Below are 22,633 nucleotides of genomic sequence, written 5' to 3'. Positions count from 1 at the left end.
GACACAAGCTGTTTCCACTGGTCTGTGTGTGTGTGTGTGTGTGTGTGTGTGTGTGTGTGTGTGTGTGTGTGTGTGTGTGTGTGTGTGTGTGTGTGTGTGTGTGTGTGTGTGTGTGTGTGTGTGTGTGTGTGTGTGTGTGTGTGTGTGTATATCATATGGCCTTTTTTGTTTGACAGCCATTTTGGGTGATGAGAAAGCCATTTAGATGATGATCCGCTCAACACGCCATCATGACGTCTTTCAGTGACGTTCAGGACTAGGCCAGATCACAGCCCATGTGGGGATGATTTGGACATCATCACCAGTTCATCTTATGGATGGCTTTGTAGTGACCTTAAACAACTGCTTTTGCGGCCAGTGTGGGTGATTAAAAAGCTGTTTAGATGTCGTCCCGCTCAACACGTCCAAATCATCCCCATATGGGCTGTGATCTGGCCTTGTCCTGAACGTCACCGAACGACGTCATCATGACGTCTTTCAGTGACGTTCAGGACTAGGCCAGATCATGGCCGATATGGGGATGATTTGAACATCATCACCAGGATATCGTATGGACATCTTTTTAGTGACCTAGGACCTAAAACAGACGGCCAGTTTGGGTGATTAAAAAGTTGCTTAAATGACGGAAATTATGTCATCTAAGCGACCCCATATCGGCTGTGATCTGGCCTAGTTCTGAACGTCTCTGAAAGACGTCACTGAAAGACTCCTATTTTGGGCTCATTTAAACAAATCGTCATTTACATTTATACAAGACACTGGCTGATATTGATTTGATTGCGTACAGCATAGTGTCGGAGAGCAATGTATTGAATAGGCCTGAGGTCTGGTTGCCCATAAGAGCCATGACACCTTGGTTGATCCACCTCTCTATTGGATCAACCAACATCAACACGCCCATATCAACACGTCTGCCTTTCAAGGATAGTAGCCTATAGCGTCGCTGTTGAGCAGAAACCTTGTATCTCCATACTTCAACGTTATATGTGTTTTGTTTTTTTGTAAATTCATGGGTTAGGGTCATGCCCTACTTGGTCGTACAAGAATGTCGTCCAAAAGGAGTGAAAAAAGACTATCTACAAGCTCACAACATGTCGCATTGTGAGCTTGTAGAGCCTATCCCCCCCCCCCCCCCCCTCTATTGAAAAAAAAAGAATTGAAAGTGGATACGTTATTTCCTTTTAAATAAATATTGAACCATTGAACCAATGAAAAACATTAATAAGAGCTTGTGACTAAATAATTGCACTGGATCGATTGTAACACAGGTTTTGGACATACAAGTTTACGGTTTGGACAATACGAGGTTTTTCCACCCAACAGCGACGATACCAGTGTGTTGTTCTGTCTCCTCCTCACAGGATCACATCCCGGTCCCCTACCAGCCAGACTCCAGCAGTAACCCTTCCTCCACCACCTCCTCCACCCCGTCCTCCCCAGCACCTCCTCTACCCAGCAGCGCCACACCCCCTTCCCCCCTGCACCCCTCCCCTCAGTCAGCACGCCAACAGAAACAGTTCAACTTGACAGGTATGATGATTGACGTCGGATAACCGCGATGAGCATGTGAGCCGGGCCATATTAACCCATGTAATCAGGTCCAATTGATCCTGAGAGAGAGAGAGAGAGAGAGAGGTGTTGATGGTGGATTTTGATTGGCTGTCAGTGTTTCTATCGTTCATAAAATCGCTCTAAAAAGTGATCCAAATGATATTGTTTAAGACTATCGTTGTCGTTATTGCTGTGGTGTGGACTAGTGTAGACGATACTGAATTTCTAACTTCGATACGATATCACTTGAAACTCTGTTGCCTGATGATAGCCAAATTGTAACTAGTGACAACATCCGTTCTATAGCATTCATTTATCGTTGTCAACCAAAACGGTCACAGAGGCTCTGCTTTTGCCCAATGCCCACTTTAATGAGCTTCTGAGCTTACACACCCGGAGCAAATGAATTAACGAGCAGCGCTGACGGCCGAGCAAGAGCGACGACACAGGCTAGCCCCCGACGCTCGTCAGCTGCCAGCTGAGTGAATGAGAGAGGGGGGAGAGCAGAGGAGAGACAGGCGAGGTGGGCGGGGCTATTAGCCTATGGAACACACACTGACTGCAATAGTGTATGCGTCTCTCAACCGCTCTCAACTCACGTTGGAGAGATCAGCAGCATATATCGATGGAGCGTATCGATATAATGGAAAACTCATATTGAAGTAGTTTCAAATGTTTAGAATCGATATTTTTGACACCTTATCATCCACTTCAGTTATTACGATTTTGGAAACGACATGCGTATTGTTATCGTTATGGTTATCATGCTTAGTGTGAATAGCAAGCACGAAACAGCAAGTTTCCTATTACAGTAGATTTTGAGATATTGTAAAAAGGTTTGGCCTAAGGGTGGCGCTATAGAGGAAAGACCACTGCGGGTCACCAAAATCTGTAGGTTTCATCCCTCACAGAGCAAATTCCGTGGCAATCCTGCCAGTGGTTTTTGAGATACAGTATCTTTTTCGGGACCAAGGTGTTGGAGCCCTGCCCGCTAGCGAGCCCAAAAATGGACTTGTTCATAAGGGTCTGTATTAACACTCATTGACTTAAATTAACAGTGACGGTTGTTAGGTTAGTTATTATGAGAGACCAAAAAAATTATAAAAATTGTTACCAGTACTATTTATTAACCCCCGACAGCAGAAAGTTCCTCTAAAAATGTCACCATGCCCAGAAGAAAGAACAGTCAGCCCCTTTAATCCCAGTGGGAATACTTTGGGGGTTAGTTATGCTTGGTTGCACATCGGTATCGTGCACCGAAAATAGCTGATCTGCAAGCTCATAACGCGCCGTGCTGCGATGCCTTGTAAACTTGCAGATCGGCTATTTTTGGCGCATTACATCGCGTGCAACCAAGTACAAATCAGGCATTACTCCTCCATGTTGAAAGTGGGTGTTATTTTGGTATGTTAGCAGGAGAAACACTTTAATGTGTGTGACTGCAACAAAAACTAAAATAAAACTAATTTGGTTATAAAGTGTTCTGTTCTGTTCTGTAATTATTCAGTATGCAGAGAAAGGTTTTGAGGATTTCTTTCTGTCTATGGCACATTCTGAAAAACGTGTACGTTTTCCTGGGGAATTTTGGTTGTTGATTATTTAGACACATGATGCAGAAAGAGTTGGAAAGTTTTACTTCTCTTCTACTGTCTTTTTCTTTGGAACGTCATTGGGAAATATCAGAGTTATTTTCCGGTAATTAGTAATAATCCATTTCATCAATCACTAATAACATTGAATCAAACTTGCATCAGGACATCATTCACAAAGAAGACATCGGTAGCATAAACACACCATGCTGTACCATGTGTTGAAGCTCCATGGTGGATGTCATTTGAAGGCGTCAACAGCAGTGAAGTACTCACATGTTTTAGATCTGCTAAATCCTGCTAGATGTAGTGCGATAGAAGTAAAAGTATTGAAAATTGTAAATACACATCGTTTTTTATCCAGTTGCCAGCGTAATTACCTTAAATCGGCGATCTTTTAAACGCCATGGCAGCCACCTTGTGTACGAAAAAAAAAGAAAAAAAAAGTCCCCGCGGGTTTGCGGAGGGATCCGTGTATCCACTGGAACGATAACATTCCAACCGCGATCAGCCATTTTGGGGCTATGGCCCGTTGAAAACGGGTGGTTTTCATCACAAAAAAAAAGAAACTGAGTTAACTTATTGAGTGCCAGATTTTTTTTTCTTTTTTAAACGTTTGGCAATTCTGGCACTCAATTGTACTACCTATGAGTATGTAAAAGAATAGAAACGAATAAACAAAAAATATTTCTATATTATGTTGTCCCAGTGCCAGAGTTTTTTCACAGAAAACAAAAAGTGCTTAGGAAGCGAGATACAGCCTTTTTCATTTCTAAGTTAAACAAGGAGTGGATGGAGCTGCAAACCTTCAGATGATGATATCTTGGGTTCTGGACATGTTTTTTTTTTTTTTAAAGTAAAAAAAAGAATTTCTTTTTTTTTTTTTTTTACTATTTTTTCAAAAACACGTCAAACACGTCATTGGCACGTTGAGCCATAGCGGTAAAAACACGTGAAACACGTTAATGGCACTCAATGAGTTAAGAGTGTTTTTCTAAGAATCTTATAGGTGGGGCGGACGGATATCTGTTTTTTTGGAATGACGGCACATCCGGCTACTGCTTCTCTGAGTGACGAGGGATCATTCCAAAGCTGTGTTAGGGCGCCCCTTGTGGAATTTTCAAAAAAGAAATAATTTGCTAATAGATTTTGTTTGATAACACAATGTGTTACAGTAAGTACATTACTTGAGTACATGTATTTAGTTACTTTACAACAGCCAACAGTTTCCTTTTAGTATCCCTTTAGAGTGATAACAAGTATCTTCACTGCAGTTGAGTCTCAGAAACTGTCTCCGTAATCCTTCATAATGTGAACCTGTTCCCCTCTGAGTTAACAGCCTGTTGGATGCAGCGTATCACATCACACTGACTCCAAATCTCACCGTGCCTCTTTCTCTCCCCAGCCTCCAGTTACTTCAAATACAAGCAGCAGTTCATCTTTCCAGGTAAGTGGATCCTAATTGGTCATTACACCTACCCATAATGCACCACAAACCCACCCAGGGATGAGGAGGCTTGTTCTTTCTGATGTCAGTGTCTCTCCTGTCCTTACCATGGCCTGATTTAACCCTTTAAGAGGTATTTGGCCGCGGACCCCCATCTCAAAATATTTAGTTCCAGGGACCCCTAAAAGCAAAGATTTTAGTTAAAAATGTTCGCTTAAAAAAATGTTTTCAATGATTTGCACACATTTTCATGATTTTTCAAAAATAGCAGATCTACAAGCTCATAGCGCGGCACTCAGTGCCTCGCTATGAGCTTGTATATCTGCTATTTTTCAATAGCCAAATAAATCTTAAAATGACACAGATGCGTTCCAGGTCTTAATGGGTTAAGCTGTCGCCACCCAAACATCCACCTTCCCAGTGAGCTCGTCTTATTTGGGTCCCCTAATGATGGCCCTACAGTAGCTGCAGCGCCCATTGCTACAACAGGGTCTGTGTTCGCTACACGCAGACAATTACAGCTGAGATAGCCTCTAGCAGCCTCACAGAGGTTGATTGAGACGTGCAGAAACAAGGTTTGGAAAGAAAAGTGTAAATAATGGTGGGAAGCACTTTCTCTAATAAACTCTCGAGCAAGTCTTGGCCATTTTAGTAAAAGCTATGTAGACATGCTGCCTTTGTTATTGACAGGCTAGCTGGCCCCTTTTGTATTAATCAATATCAGCTTGTTGTTATCAATATTGTCATTGTAAACCGTTGCGCTTCTAGCAGGAGGTACAGTACTGTAGACTGGAAGAAAAAATAAATCCTGACATATAAATGATACATAAACTGGATTGTTGTAATGCTGTTATCTTTCTATGGTAGTGAATCACTTCTAATACGTGTGTCTGGCTCCCCAGATGTGACTCCTGAGGCCCCTCCAAGTAGAGCGCCCCAGGTCATCCTTCACCCTGTTCTGTCTGAACCAGGGTGAGTTGAATCATATCCACCTTACGTAACACAGGACTACCCTTCACGCAAATACGACAGTATCAACTACATATGAATGACTGATCATGCTCCCCCCTCTCTTTCCGTGTATCTTTCGCTCTCTTAGTCTGTTACCACCCCCACCATTCTCTCTCAGCGATCACTGGTCGGAAGCAGACTCAAAGTTATTGGAGCACAGAGATTTGGGTGACGATTTGACATGCGAGGGCACACATGACGAATACGGAGGGTCTAATGTTAGCGTGGCCTTCACTTCACGCTACAGTTGGGATGCCAACTGGATTTCCTCTTGCTCTTTGAGGAAGCCAGTGGTTGCATGAAAAACATAAGGAGAAACAACCGTAATAGGACGAGGAGTGACAAGGATGCCTTTTTGACCTAGATGTTAATTGGATTAGATTGTCAGTGCATGGAGGAGGAATGGAGACGTGGTGGTCTGCGGCTATACTGTGGGTTGATGTTCAATTTCAATTAAACGTGTTTGCACAAAATCTTTGATGGAATAATCGATAGGACATGATGCTATACTTGATATCCTTTAAATATCAACAGAGCACGGTCCTGGAAAGGTCTGCGATTAAGGCAAACCTATTTTATGGATAATTATATAAACTTACATTAGACAACGGCAACCTATAGAGCCTGTGTAGTGAGGTCCATAAGTATTTGTTTAGAGAAATACTTTATGTTTTAGAAAATGTAGTGCCATACATGGTACGACCATGGCTAAAATTTTGATTGTGGAATTAAAGAATTATGAAGTTAAAGCCATAATTACAACATTTTATAACATCAATACAAGTAGCAGTTAAACCATTGCTTCACAAAATGAGGTATAAAAGTCACGTTCCATATCCCTTATACGACGACAACAGATGCAAAAGTGGACGAGACACAACTGTCCAGAGGGGCACGGATGGATCTAGAAATAAGTAAGGGCCACCTTAATTATTACTGTATGTATTGGCCATAGTCTTTACATTATGTTTGGGTGCGTTCGAGTGCTAAAATGAGTACTTGAAGTTCTCTTAAAAATTATTAACATGCCCACATGGGCATGCAATGCTTGTAAGCGGGGCTTACAAGCATTGATAGGATACTGTGCATTCACGTCATGAATACAAAATTAAAAATAATTTGAGAATTAAAACATACAGATGCACATCAGACTGCCAGACGGTTGGCTGCTGCTAGCTGCCTGCAGCACAGGCACACATCACGTCATGCAATCACAACACCACCAGCGTGCTTCTGCACGCACATAACGGCAACCGAGCCCCGTTTGAGGTTCCGATCGGAGCTAACACAGCAACTATGACAGCCATGATCAATATGTTTCTTTATCAGTATCTAAGCTATAATAATTATAACATTGGTACGGCGGCCTGTAAATTCTGAAGCCATGAAGATTTGGCTACTCACCATGTCAGTTGATGTTCCTCCAAGGTTCCTTCCTGGCTAGGCTTGCGTTTGGTGATGGGAACTAAGAGCCTTCTGTTGTAAAATCAAAAGCCATGCAAACTTGACTAAATAACAAAATGTGTCCCGGACAGTCTGTTTAAATATCCCCAATTCAACATGTTTTTTGTCTTTCCGTGTTTGAACTCCACTGTTGTTCATGTTTGCAACCAGGTCTATGAAAACAAGCCCAAAATTATCGCTTCTAACAAGCAGACTTGGCTCCGCAGACATCGTTTTTCGGACCAAACTATTGTGCGGGATGTGACACACACACAAATAAATCCTTCAAAAAGCATTGCGTTTATGTGTGAATGATTCTTATTTAGAAAATTATTATTCGATATATAACCCATAAATAACTCATGGGGCAGGGGTGGGGGCAGCCCGACTCCCAACATTGATAAAGTGGGGGGGCCAGTGCTCTCGTTGACTCCATTGGGCCTGCGCCAGTGTCCCAGTAGTCCTGACTGTCCCAACTAGTTCGGGAAGCCCGTCCAAGTTTTTTTCTGACATCGGAAGGAGGCGGAGCATGTATTGACCTTAAAATGAACATTGAGTATTTTACTGTGTGGCCTTTACTGAGAGGACTTTAACCATCACTACAATACAAGTAATTAAAAAAAACTAATGAAAATATTCTCTTTCTCCCTCTCTCCTGTTCTCTGCCTTTATCACCCATGCACACGCTCTTTCCCTCTCCTGATATTTGTCTCCGCCAGGCCGAGAGGCATGGCGAGAGAGTATGTTTTGCCCCTGGTCCGTCCGTCCCTGTGTCCGTCCGTCCGTCCTTCTGTCTGTGACCAGCTAATCTCCGCCACCGTTGGCCCGGTCGCTGTGAAACTGCGCACACACACTCCCTGGATGCCACAGCAGAACCTTTGCCCCACATTTTTCAGATCAGCCTGTCATAGCGCCACCATGAGGCCGACTTTTGTAAAACACATTTTTGTGTAATACTCCTACCGATTTTCCATATTCCATCCTGATTAACATTTGGCCTGTTATAGCGCCACCAGCAGGTCTAACTTAGCAAACCACATTTTTGGAACAAAATGCCTCAAATCATGAATGCAGTGTCCGATTGAAAGGCCTAAGAACAAATGGCACCCTTTTCACATTGCCCTATTATAGCGCCAGGAGGCCATAATAACCTACCTGACCTGGCGGAGTCTTGTGCTCTGAGGAGCACTTTTTCTAGTTCTCTATCAGCTCGATTTCCCTGTTTCGTTTTCCCCTCTCTCACTCCACCTCTTCTGTCGCTGCCTTCTGACGAATGTGAATACATTAGTGCGGTTATGAAACCCCATGCTCTTCTGATTTAATTAATGGTAGGTGGCCCTCCTCCCCTCACTCGCTGTATGCTCCTAAAGTGGCAGATGGCAGATTCCCCAGCCCTTAATGGCCTCTTCTCTTGGTTAATGAGGGCCCCTCTCAGGCCCCAGCACCCGGCAGGAGCCACTCATTAGGCCAGAGCGGGGGACCTGCAGCGGGGACCCTCGGCTCTGCGGGTACTGCATATTATCTCACACGTTGCCTTGCCGCTGGCCTCTGCTCCCGTAGTCTTGGATCGTTTCTCAGGGATTTGCTGACAAGCCAGTGAAAAGGCCAGTGAGAAGAACAGGTTGGGGCAGGGGGTAACCGATCCTAGGCTTGCATGCTTTCTCTGAAAGAAAGCTTAGGGAACATTGAAGTGAAAAGTGGATAGAATGGCAGTATGACACTATGACAGTATGGGCAGGCGCCGTGCCACAGCAATGGGAGGGGCTCGCCCAGGTGCGCAAATCAATATTGTCCACACATAAAACCAAGCACAATTACGAAAAAGGAACAGAATCGTTCTATGCCTGGCATCATGTGGCATTGACGTACTTTCACCTTGCATTAAACTATTAAACTGCTCAGTGACGCAAACATGGCGATTGCAGTAGTAATATTATGCCAACAAAAGCTGTGATATATGTCGTGTTTGTTTGTGCAGTGCACATACCTACGCAATGTTTTAATGCATTTCTCTTTCAATTTTGCTGATATAAATTGTTCAATACAATTTTGTCTCGCACCCGGTTGGAAAAACACAGACGAACTCTGGTCCTGTCACCTCTAAGTCATCATTCTATTCACTGTTTCAAAGCACTGACCTCCATTCGGAGTGGAGCGAGATTGGATGGCTGGTAAGGTGAGACTAAGGCAGCCAGGGGGGTGTCGTGAGTTCATTTCTGTCTGGGTCTGCCTCTGTGGTGTGGGTTGAGAGTCTGCGTGTTCAAAAGCACATGGGAGAATGATTGATGATGAATCTCCAATTCGCTCAGTCTACTTATGTTTTCTGTTGCTTACAGGAACGAGGGCAACCCTTTGCTGCAAATCGAAGTTGAGCCCACATCTGACGTGAGTCATCCTGCCTTTGATCTATGCACGCTGTATTTGGTTTGCCAATGAAATTCAGTCCTAAGCCTAATTTATGCTCTGTTGAATGACGGAGTTGTGTGCCGAAAATAGCCGACCTACAAGCTCACAATCCTGTAAGCTTGAAGGTCGGCTATTTTCGGCATGCGACACCGGCGTACGTAATTTTGACTAGTTTTTGTTCTTTTTCTCTCTCATTAATATATCAGCGTGACGTTAGGGGTGATGACACACACACATTCTGATGGTGACACACACAAAAAACAAACAGCTGTAACAGACATTAGCCCCAGCCCCGGTGCTCGTTTGGTCTAATTAGGGAGGGCCTTGAGAAATCTTAACAGCGAATAATGCTTCACAAGCTGGAGGGGAAATGTACAGCTCTCTGTGGCTAATTTTGTCACGCTGCTCCTTACCACACTTCATTGATATAAATGTTTTGTAGGTATACAATGCCGCTTTAATGGAGAGCAGTGTGTATGAGTGTGTGTGCGTGCATGCAAGTATTTACTGTGTGTGTGTGTGTGTGTGTGTGTGTGTGTGTGTGTGTGTGTGTGTGTGTGTGTGTGTGTGTCTATATATATATATACAGTATAGATATATGATCAGGTAGCTCTCGTACACATACAAAGTTGGAGGTGCTGGTAGGCAAGATAATGCACATGAAGACAAACGAAACCTTCCACTGCTTTTCTCAGCAACGGACCGCACACTCCAATGATGATAGACAGGACTCACTCAATGCTCCATTTATAATCTTTTTGCACGACACGTTTCGCCATGTTGGCTTCGTCAGGTGCTATATGTAGCACCTGACGAAGGCAACACGGCGAAATGAAGTATCTGAACACTGTATCACAGAATGACATTTTACATGAGACCCGTTCGCGTTCATTCTGTCTGACGTGCATTTAGCCAGTCTCTGCTAGTCCTGTTCTTGTCCTCCTACGACCAGTGGTGGAAAGTACATTTACTTAAGTATTGTACTTAAGTACAATTTTGAGGTCTTTGTACTTTACTTGAGAGTAATTCTAATTACCAATACTTTTACTTCTACTCCACTACATCTCGGAGGCAAATATTGTACTTTTACTCCACTACAATTATTTGAAAACTTTAGTTACTAGTCACTTTTCATAAATTATGATATTATGAAACATTAACCACTTTAGCCCTATTTTATACATGGCTATTTGAAAATAGCCGATCTACAAGCTCACAACGCGATGCGTTGTGAGCTTGTAGATCTGCTATTTTCAAAACTTGTAGTACTTTTACTTTTGGTACTTTAAGTACATTTTGATGCCAATACTTTTGTACTTTTACTCAAGTAAATTTTGAATTCTGGACTTTTACTTGTAACGGAGTACTTCTACATTGCAGTACTGATACTTTTACTTAAGTAAAACATTTGAGTACTTTTTCCACCACTGCCTACGACACAGAACGAGGAGGGAAACGACGAGGACTCGGGCGACGAGTTCGAGGAGATGAACCTGTCACTCCTGTCTGCTCGCAACTTCCCGCGCAAGGCCAGCCAGACCAGCATCTTCCTGCAGGAGTGGGACATCCCTTTCGAGCAACTGGAGATCGGGGAAATGATCGGCACGGGACGTTTTGGCCAGGTCTTCCATGGCCGCTGGCACGGCGAGGTCGCCATCCGCCTCATCGACATCGAGCGAGACAACGAGGACCAGCTGAAGGCCTTCAAGCGGGAGGTGATGGCCTACCGCAACACACGCCACGAGAACGTGGTGCTGTTCATGGGAGCTTGCATGAGCCCGCCGCACCTGGCTATCATCACTAGGTAAGGCTGCTAATACAGGGTACAGGGGGTCGTATCTCAAATCAGTCCCTAGTTCAGTAGATAGTGAGCTGATCAGGGAGTGAGTAGTTTTCTAGGGTGTCCCCAAAGCCCCAATAGTTCCAGTGGACTTGAAATTCAGCTCCTGTATTCATAGAGAAAGTACAGAAAATAGCTGAGAAGAGAAAGTAGCTGATCTATACTGTAATAGCTGATCTACAAACTCAACGTGTCACAATGCGACCCCCTGTGAGCATCACTAAGCTTGCACTCAGGGCTGTGGCATTAGTGCAATGGTCCATTGTTCCGACGGCACGCATTATAACAAAGCCTAACCCTAAGCCTAACCTTAACCTCACAAAAAACTCTGCCTAACCCTAACCTTAACCTCACAAAAACTATGCCTAAACCTAATCTTAAATACCTCACAAAAATAATGCCTGACCCTAACCTCACACTAATCTAACATCGACTGAGACGTCAAACTAATGGGCAACCGCCGTTAAAACGAGCCATGAGTTCATAAGGGTACTGGGAGTCCATAAATGAGTTCGCCCACACTTTCAGAAGCAGAGTAAAATGGAAGTTGAAAGCAAAAGTCCAATAAATGTAAGTATTGTTAGAGCTACATATGTTAAGCAGCATGTGTTGCACATGATTGACTCTAGTGTCACAATGTTCAGTGAATCAATAACCATGCAAGTGCCTCGTCAATCAGTAATCAGTTGTGCTCTTCACCTGGTCACAAACAACAGTGATTATAATCAAAACGTAGCCTTGCCTAGTAAGATACGAACACATGACCCTTGATAATAATGGTAATAATAATCTGTTTTCAAATTGTTTATTTAATGAATTGTAATGTTCATAATCTATGTGATCTTTACAACGCTTTGAATCTTTAATACAGCCATTTAATAACATATTAATCATAGCTGCAGTGCAGTATGGGAGTCCCTAGGCTATCGAGACTACAATGTATGAACACATGAGATCAATTAAGATGACTCATTAGATTGGATTTTACGCACTCCATCGTAATGGCCAATGTTCTAGTAAGAGCACTTATCAGACATAAATGGAGCCTTTTCACAGCCTATAAATATATAATGACAGGTAAACCCATCTGAAGGTAATAACAATCATTGTGGGTGTTTCATTTAGGTGTTACTGTGTGCCAGCATGGACAGCTCCTGTACAGTTAGGCTGGTTTCACATTTGGTACGATTGCTTCGAACCTTGCCCGAATGCGATTGCCCCTTCCCCACCGGTCAGCTTTCACATTACTAATGTTTTTCCGTAGCCAGGTACACTTCAATTCAGCAGTGTGCGCTGACGGTCTTCATTGCACACCCAACGTTGAGTTTGGCTCTGGCTGCGCCACTGGTGACATCACTGACAAATCCTTGGTATCTTTTTCAACCAGTGCCAAGCGTATCCATTTTTTTTCAAGCTCGCGTTACTGAAACACCAGCGGCATCATTATTTCATGTCAACATTCAAGTAGCACTATCAGAAGGTATAAACCAGAAGGTAGAGTGTGAAGGTGTAAAACCAAGTAAAATAATATGTCACTCACATGATATAATGTTAGATAATATGAAATAGTAGTCAACTTCTGTGTTTTGGTACAGTTGGGTTTGCTGGGTACCGAGTAGCCTACAAATGGATCGTACTCCAGACACGGATCACCGCACCCGGTGTACGGTATGCAGTGCTCACACTAATCACACCATCTGGCAAGTGGAGTTAGAGTGCTGCAGAGTCCAATTGCCCAACTATATTTTCGAACGCAGCTACAAATTATCAGAAACTGTATTTATTAACTGTAAAATACATAAATAAATATGTTTCTGGTACATCTCTGGTGCCTACATCATTTTGGCAACATTAGTGTTTGATAATGTTTAGAGAAGTTGTCACAAAAACATTTATGTGGAATGATTATATCAAAAATTACTTTTGTTTAATTGAAAAAGTTACACAGTATGACTTTGATGACCCAGTTTGTATAATGACCGGGAGCTGTAGCAAAGACTTCATACTTGTTGAGAAAATCACAAATTGCACACAAGAATAACTCTCAAGAAAATCTTTTTTTCCCCTCTGCTCTCAAGTTGTTGGCTACTAATTGGCACAGCTACTGCTGTTTGTATTTCCACCGCTGAATACCCTGCCACCTTCCTGTTAAGGACAACAGAAAAGCCATGAATAAAATGTATAGATGAATATCAACCAAAATAACACACAAGACAGACACAATAAAGAAGATGCTTTGTTGTTATGTTGGGGGGGTTCCCCGTTGTACTTGAACAAGGAAAATAAGGAAAAAATAAGTGAATACGCTAGAAACCCTTCAGAATTATGAGGTTTATTTGCCACTCTTGTCATAAATGAAACAGACAAGACGTGCAATTAGAAATTATGTTGGCATACTGTGACTTAAAGGAGTATTTCACCCATGAGTATTTCTATCGTTTACCTACCCAGTGGTGTCTTTGACTCCCGGAGAGTTCTAGTTTGTAAAACATTCCTTAAATGTGAATCCAGATTCCAAAAATGAAGAAAAAGACCCGAATTAACTGCTATCAAACTATCAAACTGTCAAACTATACCAAAAATCTGTCCATAAAGTCCAAACATTTACAAACTAAAACTCTCTGTGAGTCAAAGACACCACCGGGTAGGTAAACCATATAAATAAAGTCCTTTCTTGGGTGAACAACTCCTTTAACTTACTGCTGTGCAAATTAGGTGTGCAGCCAACTGTTTTGGTATAATGTTCAATTGCATGTGATCATTTTATTTTGATCATTTTGAGAAAAAAGCAATATGTGAAATATGGGTGTGCCGATATATCGTCCCGCGATATATCGCGATACGCTTTCGTGACGATATGTATCGTTTTGGCGTTTTTGAAAAAAACAAAATAATAATAATAATGTAAAAACAGCAGTATTTGTTTGCATTTGCTTTTCCCCCCCCCCCCCATTTATTTTCATAATAAAAATGTGCCATATATCGTGAGCCCAATATCGTGTATCGTATCGTGAAATTAGTCACACGGCACACCCCTAATGTGAAACATACTACACCTAGTTGGTTGAAATATGGCTATAGAAATATGCTCCACCCTGACCTGACCTAAAATCAGAAATACAACAGGAATTCTTTACCGTCAGTGACTGTAGCAAAGCTCTCTGCTTCTCAGAAATCCTGGGTGCTGATTGCTGAAAACGGCAGAAAATGCCAGTGCAGTAATTGTTTTTACTTGTGTCCACGAACAACCAGCTGCTGAAATAGAAAGCTTATTTGTTCACTTTGGTCCCATTAATCCAAATAGGAAACAGGACCAAAAAGAAAACCTGCCCAATCTAACTCTAATAGCTCATTTATGCTCTGTAGTATGGTAGTGTCGCATGCAGAAAATAGACGATCTTCAAGTTGAGAATGCGTCTCCTATGCAACACATTGTCAGCTTGTTGATCATCTGTTTTTGGCACGAGACACCATCGTATCACAAAGTATAAACCAGTCTTCAGTGGGTTGAAATTGGCTCATGCTGTACGAAGCATTTCAGGCTGCATTAAGGTGAACATAAAAAAATGTCTTTCATCTTTTTCTGTTCTTGTTCACTGTGTGTGAGTTGACTCAATCAAGCTCCCATGGTGGAGAATCATTATTATTGTTACCGCCTTTTTCACTCTTGATTTATTTATTTTTATCCATAAAATATAATTTCTCATTTCCAAGCTGCGTGGGAGGTGGCTTTCAGGATGTTGTGGTGACTTCATTAGCCTACCTTTTCATTATAGTGGCATGCCACAAAAAGCTGTCTCCTCCTTGACTCGTTTGTTGGAGGAGGTGGCGCAAAAGCTGCGGCAGTAATTGATGTCATAGGAGTCTGCGTTTAGCTGAAGGTGTCAACTGATGTATCACCGGTGCCATAAGGTGCACTTCTACGTTGCAGGGACTCCCAGGAGGGGATTCCGCTAGAAATATAGCTGCTGTCACCTTCGGCATTTTGAATGAATATGCATAACATACAGTGTATTTGGCTTCGGGTCCTTTGATGGTCACCAGCATGACGGAGGCAGTTTGGAGGCAGGGGGTTGGTTTCAGAACTGCCGGTTAAATTACCCAGAAATATGACACCTAGGGTGTCATAATGATAAGTGGAAATGGTAAGCAAACATTTCCGTTCCAAATCAGAGATTCTGATGCCAAAATGATCTTGCATTTGGTGACTGAAAGATATGAATGACTGGGTGAAATGAGTGGTTTAAGACAAAGATTTTCAAAATTGGGGCCACAGCCCCAGGTTGCAAAAGAGAGGAAAAAATGTAATACAATCATAAAAAAACTAGAAAAAGTGCTCCTCGGAGCACAGGTCTCCGCCAGGTCAGGCAGAGCTGCCAAGTCTCACCCTTTGAGAGTGAGAGTGACGCAATTTAACCTCTTCACACGCCTCACGCCACACTTGCCATTTCACACGCTTTTTTCCCCCTCTCACTACTTTATAATATTTTTTTTATTTAATTATATATTTCCATAACTTGTTGCTTGAGGCTTGCCGTAGTGGGTGATATTCCCCCCACTTCTGGGACGAAGAAAAAAGAAAAATCCTCCGAGCAGAAAAACAGCAACCGGGTGGAAAACGGAACACTCGTCCTAAAACACACTGCCCCATTTTTTTCCGCTGACCGTGGCCGCCGGATTAGACCCGGGGCGAGGATGTTTTAGGACGACGGTTCCATTTCTGAATAGAGAGGTGCGCTGCGCGATGGACTGGAGAGAAGAAGGACCCGCCGATGTTCCTTTTTTGCTTGATATTGTTTGAAGGCGAAACAATCATGACTGATACCAGCCTGATCGCCAGAGAATTAGTATACATTGCACGGATTTGTGCATGTCATTTCGTGCATAGTCGCCTAGAAACCCCCAAATTCCGTGCATATGTACGGGGAGTCCCACGGTGGGCGTAACCAGTCGCAACCCGGAAAGACCAGGAAGTAGAGCAGTCCCCACAACAAAATTTACGATTCTGTGCCTATCGGTACGTAACTCAAACGGCGCTGAGTAGGCTCAAGGGAATGTCGCAATGTTCAGGGCGGCAACTCGCTCGCTTTAGCTCGCTCGGTGGTCCTTCACACGGCGACAATTCCCTTGAGATTGCGCGCCTCCGAAATGGTTTAGTCACAATGGGGGAGATGCGAGGCGGCTATGCACGGAATTTGTGGTTTTCCAGTAGTCTATGCACGGATTTTGAGAAACGTTGAAAAACGTTCAATGAGAACGTTTCCTCTGGCGATCGGGTTGCTGATACACATGAAAGAAGACAGCTAATAGAGAATTTAAAATTTTAAGAATCGGTTCAGAATTGAATGAGTATACGGCTAATGGCTATAGTTAAATTGTGCCAGTCTAAACACTTTCAACATGGCGTCCCAATTTTGGGGATGTCATTATTGTAAAAATCTTTCAGAATATTCATCGCATTGTGACGTTATGCTTGTAGATCACTCTTTTTTCAGTTTTTAAGCCATTTTGCAACAAGGGGGCTGCAGCTAGTGGCTATTTGGAGTCTTTGGCATGGAAAAGGTTGTGAAACCCTGGTTTAACACATGGGGGTGAGGGATAGGGATCTAGGATCTCAGAAGGTCATTTTGGTCATAATGTATTACCTGCCTTTTGAGTCATTATGAATTAATTCAAAGAACTAGAGGAATATCAGCTTTGGCAGAGACACATCTCTGGATGTTATCAGTTGAAGACTGGCTATTATCACATCAGCCACTGGGAGCCATATGGGATTTGACACGATCATTTGCTGTCAATATTGCAATGAACATTTGCCTGTGTGATCATAATAGTGAATGCTAAAGTATAATGGCAAAAGTTTGACTACTGTGCTTTAGCTCTAATGGAAACTTTTACAGATTCTGTAAAGTTATTGACCACTTTCAACCTGCCTTCCCTATTTTGGACACGTGGGGCTTAAGTGGTTACAAAATACCTATTCAAGCAGTATAATAATAACAGAGAATCTAATCTTTGTCTTTTTCTCAGCTTGTGTAAAGGCAGAACGCTGTATTCTGTTGTACGGGATGCCAAGGTGATTCTGGACGTGAACAAGACTCGACAGATAGCACAAGAGATGGTCAAGGTAGTAGCCTGTCTACACTGAATGTTAGAACTCATACTTTTTTTGTGTGTGGCAATGTCTTATCAAGGAAAATGTCTGTAATTTTTTCTTCAGGGAATGGGCTACCTCCATGCTAAGGGGATCTTACACAAAGACATTAAGTCCAAGAATGTGTTTTACGACAACGGCAAAGTAGTCATCACTGACTTTGGACTTTTCACCATATCCGGGGTGCTGCAGGCTGGCAGGTAATTCGTTCAAAACTTCTCTCATGCAACTTCAACCCTTGCATCCCTATTCTGGTTAATTATGTAAATGAATATAGAAAAAGTAAATGACTATTTGAATGGTTCCTGCGGTTTGAATGGTAACGGACGGACAGCAACACCCACAGGCAACAGCTTCTCAAATAATATTTTCAATTCAATTTTAGTATAGTGCCAAATCACAACAAGTCATCTCAAGACACTTTACATATAGAGCAGCTGTCCTACCCTGAGCAAGCATTTTGCAACGGTGGCAACGAAAAATACCCCCTTAACCCTCTAAGACCGGGAACGCATCTGTGTCATTTTAAGATTTCTTTGGGCTATTCAAAAAATAGCAGATATACAAGCTCATAGCGCGGCACTCCGTGCTATGAGCTTGTATATCTGCTATTTTTGAAAAATCGTGAAAATGTGTGCAAATCTTTGAATATATATATTTTTTAAAGCGAACGTTTGTAAAATATTTTGTTCCGGGGAAAGCAAAGATTTGAGTTACAAATGTTCGCTTTAAATATTATTCAAAGATTTGCACAAATTGTCACGATTTTTCAAACATTTTCAAAGTGCGGCACTCGGTTCATAATGCGGCACTCTGTGCCGCGCTATGAGCTTGTATATCTGCTTGTACAGACAGTATATCTGATATATATCTGGTATTTTCTGCTATATCTGCTATTTTCAAAGAAATCTAAAAATGACACAGATGCGTTCCCGCTTCCCGGTCTTAATGGGTTAGCGGGAAGAAACGTCAGGCAGACCCTAAAGGTAGCAAAATGTTAGACTTGGCAACATACAATAACAATGAACATACAGTACAAAAGCATACAACACACAACGAGTGCAGGGTAATCCAGTACTGCCAATCATGGATATGCAGGAATAACAACATGATCTATCAGTGTCTGCTTTTTTGTTGAAATGTTGTAATGGACAGGAAGGCATTCACAACCTATAGAGAACGTAATGGAGACACTGGTGTTTATTTTTGTGCTGTAACTTTTGTAGCAGCATTGAAAATGTATTGATGATTCATTGAAGAAAAAATCCCCCTACACGCACCCTGATAATGTACACAATAATACTGCAGGTAGAGTAACAGTATGTGAGGAATTTAAAAGCAGTTTAACGTGAGGGTACAAACACATCAAAATATGCACGTGACCTTGAGCTGCAAATCCCAATTTTCATGTAAAATAGTGGCAAGTCGGCAGTGGCTCAGAAGGTAAAACAGCAATCAATTTAAGTGATTGGACTTAATAAACTGTCAATTTGTTGAAGCTGTTGATTGGTAAGTTGGTAAGTTGGGACGCTTTGGTATTTTGGTATGTTGGCTTGCTGTCAAAGATGAGCACATATGAATAAAAATTCATGTTGGTGTTTTGATTTTTTTTTACGTCAGAATACATACAACCTACAGTATCTAACTATCTGCAAAATGACTGACTAGATGTGAACTACTGCCATGGATCTCATTGACACGTACTGTACCGCATCAGAGCATTGCACACAGATGAGGCCTGGCTTTGACACAATGGAGAACACGGGACGTACTGCTATTAAATGAACAAAACTGTGTGTGTGTGTGTGTGTGTGTGTGTGTGTGTGTGTGTGTGTGTGTGTGTGTGTGTGTGTGTGTGTGTGTGTGTGTGTGTGTGTGTGTGTGTGTGTGTGTGTGTGTGTGTGTGTGCGCGCGCACACCTGCGTGCGTGCGAGTTAGAGAGAAATAGATTATGAAAAATGAATACAAACTTAATTGATAACATTAATGTTTATTAGGCTAACCAAATTAATGATAAATAAAGTAACAAAAACTATATTTTAAATCATGTAAAATAAACTAAAGTCATTATTGCAAGTCCAATCACAATTAATCTCCAATGAAAATAACGTTGGCGGGGAAAATACAGTAAAACCTGTAATCTGTGAATGCTAAAGTGATTCATGTGACCTTACTTCAATCAGCGAAATGCAGTGTTGAATTTGAGAAATATTGAGACCAATAAGACTGTACAAGTATTGGTAATTTTCTAATACATTATTCTGTGAAATAAACAGGATATATGTTACTTACTGATAGTTATACTGTACTTGTACTATATTAAAATGGAATCATCCTTAACCTTTAAGTTAAATTCATTATTTTCGTGGACCTTATTTTTTTTATTTGATGGCCTTCCTGCCCTGGTATTTTGGCTTAGTGCCCTTAAAAAAAAGGCAACACTAAATGTGGCCTTGACCCTTAAATGACAAAATTCCAGGCCTGTGTGGAACAGTGAAATTTGATGCATTTATTTTTTCTTTATAGACTCATAGACATCTTTGATTTCTGTAGGGAGAAATTCAAATGGGGCCGCAGTAATGTTTCCCTTCCCCTTAAGCCTGCAGCTTACTCCAATCAAAGTCAAATAGGAAGTTGGCAGCACGTCTTAGTTGGCGTTCGACGATTACAGTGAAACGTGTTATCGCACCCGTCCCGGAGGAAGTGTGGGGATGTGTGTCGATGGCGTGGACCAAGCTGAAGCCCCATCTCCCCCTGTTTTTACAGCACTCTCATTATCTCAATATCGGCACTCTGTGACAGTTTGGACGTTGGAACATGCTTGGGTCAGTCCCCACCCTATTTACTGATCAGTGTGATGTCTAGTTCTCTGTATGTGTTCCCAGGGATCTCATTACGCTGTGGGAAGCTGAGACACGTACTGATGTTTTCTTTTACTCTCAGATAGCAGGCGCAGTTGAAGACAGGCTGCTGATGGCTGCTCAGACGCTACAGTAGCAACACTAGCAGACTCAATTGTAACAACTACACTAGAATAATGTCACTGGTTGTTTTGCGTTTCACAATCTTATCTTTTCGCAAGGGTACATAATGGGGTCTATTTGGATCCATTAATACACTCTTTGAGATAAGTAAGGAAGACGTTCGGAGAGGCTTATTGTCGGCAGTGCGCTGGACCCCTGGGAGATGGATTGCTGAAGTGGAGCGCAACGCCTACCATCAGCTCCCATTACTTACCGCACGACTTGCCACACCCAAGCCGCGCTACTCAGCCACTGAGTTGGCAGGGATCGAACCCATGACCTTGTGGTCAAGAGGGTGCTCTATACCGACTGAGCTACCCGGACACTCTTTGAGTTAACTGAACCCAAAGGATGTTATTGTGTATTCCTACGGAGTAATGTTACATTTCTCTGTATATTATATGACAATAACATTACAGATCCGAGCCCATCAGTGGATGTGAACTTCCCTCAATCCCAGACATAATACGATGGACATTGTGTCAACAACGCTGGCACAACCACCAAAGATCGTTGTAATCTCAACCATGGACTGTTTCAGATGCTGCCACATGGAAAGCGCTAAAAGACTGCTAAATAGCTACTTCCCTGGACAATCAGGCTTGTGAACCATCACACCAGGGAAAAACTAAACACAACTGCCTGAGGTCAGGGGCAGCAGCAGCCTGAAGAACCTTGAAAACAGCTTCAAGCACCTTAAGAGCTACAGCAAACTGCAACTGTTTCTCGTTTACCTTTTTTGCTATTCTCCCTGTTGCTTTATATGTGACTATTGTTATAACTTTTATTGCTGATATAATGTCTGCAGAACCATAACAAAAGCTTTTTACTCTTATGTACCCGTACACAACATGTAACAATAAAGAAACCTTGAAACTTAAACCTTGAATTTCCCTCCAACGCTAACCCTGGCAAAACCCTATAACCTAAAATATGCTCCTTCTCTTTGTACTGCTGAAGCCTGGTCACCAGAGAAAAACGCAGGCATTGTACTTTTCTGCAAACCACAAATACATACAGTAGGAATTTTGATACATAAGAATGTCAACATTTCTGAACAAAAAATAAATGTCATATCAACATTCAAGTTTTACTGTATATGCAATTTGAAAATACATGATTCCCATGAATCCCACCCTATTGGTATGCAACTCAGACAGCCCTGAGAATATGCTTGAAACACTTTATCTTTAGGCTCATGAAAACAGCTTGATAGAAATAACGTCTTATTCTTCTTAACATTTTTTGGCATGTAAACATAGTCATCGACTTTGGTATGTTACTGTCCGTAAGCAGTAATGCCCAAGGTCTCCCGATATGGGAAAATATCAATAACACATTCATTCAGGAAAGTAAAAAATATAAATTACCTCTTTTTGTTCCTATGGTAAGTTGCCATGCTATAAGCACGATAACACACTGATAAAGGACTCGGCGTGCATTATCATTATACATACCTGTATCTCAGTTCCGATGGCTTTACAGTCATATACTGTAGCAAGACCATAGCCATTAAAAGTTAAATTAGAAATGGCTGCGCTATGTTTAACTGTTGTTCTATTCACTCTGCAGCAGGAGGGAAGACAAACTGAGAATCCCCAGCGGGTGGCTGTGTCACCTGGCACCAGAAATCATTCAGCAGCTCTGCCCTGAAACAGAGGAAGACAAACTCCCTTTCTCCAAACAGTCAGATGTCTTTGCTTTCGGGTGAGTGACTTTGACCCTGACGTCTCCCTTTTATGTCAGTTTTTAGGTTTAAATGTCTCTGGCCTGATGATGTTTAAACCTATTGGACAGTTTTTTTCTGTTAGCAGAACATGGCGTGACAAAATATGCCCTCGATGTGACAGATATAGGAGACTCATGATTGAAGGTATAACACCAAAATTAATGTAATTGAATTGTTGATAGAGCTACTGTGTTGCTCAATATGCCTAGCACAAACACAAGCCAAGATAAATAACATGACATGGCTTTGAGGTTAGATGAAATAGAGGTGCGTGTGAAGAAGTATTTATTTTTGTTCCTGGAACTTTGTGTCTTTTCATACCTTGGTCATGAAAGTGTCATAACAGTCATTATCATCCAGTCAGTCATCATCCATCAACCAATGGAAGGTTGTTCTACATATCTGTGGTACAAGTTCCAACAACATGCTGCTGCTTGTAT

At 42.1% G+C, this 22,633-nt stretch overlaps 1 protein-coding gene across 1 annotated transcript in view; it reads left to right on the top strand.

Moving 5' to 3' along the window:
* Positions 1-22,633, top strand: part of ksr2 (kinase suppressor of ras 2) — a gene marked incomplete at both ends in the record, with an annotated part of 129,650 nt that overhangs the window by 101,784 nt on the left and 5,233 nt on the right. The window contains 8 exons of the mRNA XM_084054044.1: positions 1,362-1,530; positions 4,546-4,587; positions 5,490-5,559; positions 9,378-9,426; positions 10,890-11,251; positions 17,318-17,414; positions 17,508-17,641; positions 22,037-22,171. Of these exons, the coding sequence (XP_083910170.1) occupies positions 1,362-1,530; positions 4,546-4,587; positions 5,490-5,559; positions 9,378-9,426; positions 10,890-11,251; positions 17,318-17,414; positions 17,508-17,641; positions 22,037-22,171 (1,058 nt within the window). The remainder of the gene's footprint in view (positions 1-1,361; positions 1,531-4,545; positions 4,588-5,489; positions 5,560-9,377; positions 9,427-10,889; positions 11,252-17,317; positions 17,415-17,507; positions 17,642-22,036; positions 22,172-22,633) is intronic.

This window comes from Gymnoscopelus microlampas (genome assembly GCF_963454915.1).
Source record: "Gymnoscopelus microlampas genome assembly, chromosome: 4".
NCBI classification, from domain to species: Eukaryota; Metazoa; Chordata; class Actinopteri; order Myctophiformes; family Myctophidae; genus Gymnoscopelus; species Gymnoscopelus microlampas.
This window is presented reverse-complemented; position numbering and strand designations above follow the sequence as displayed.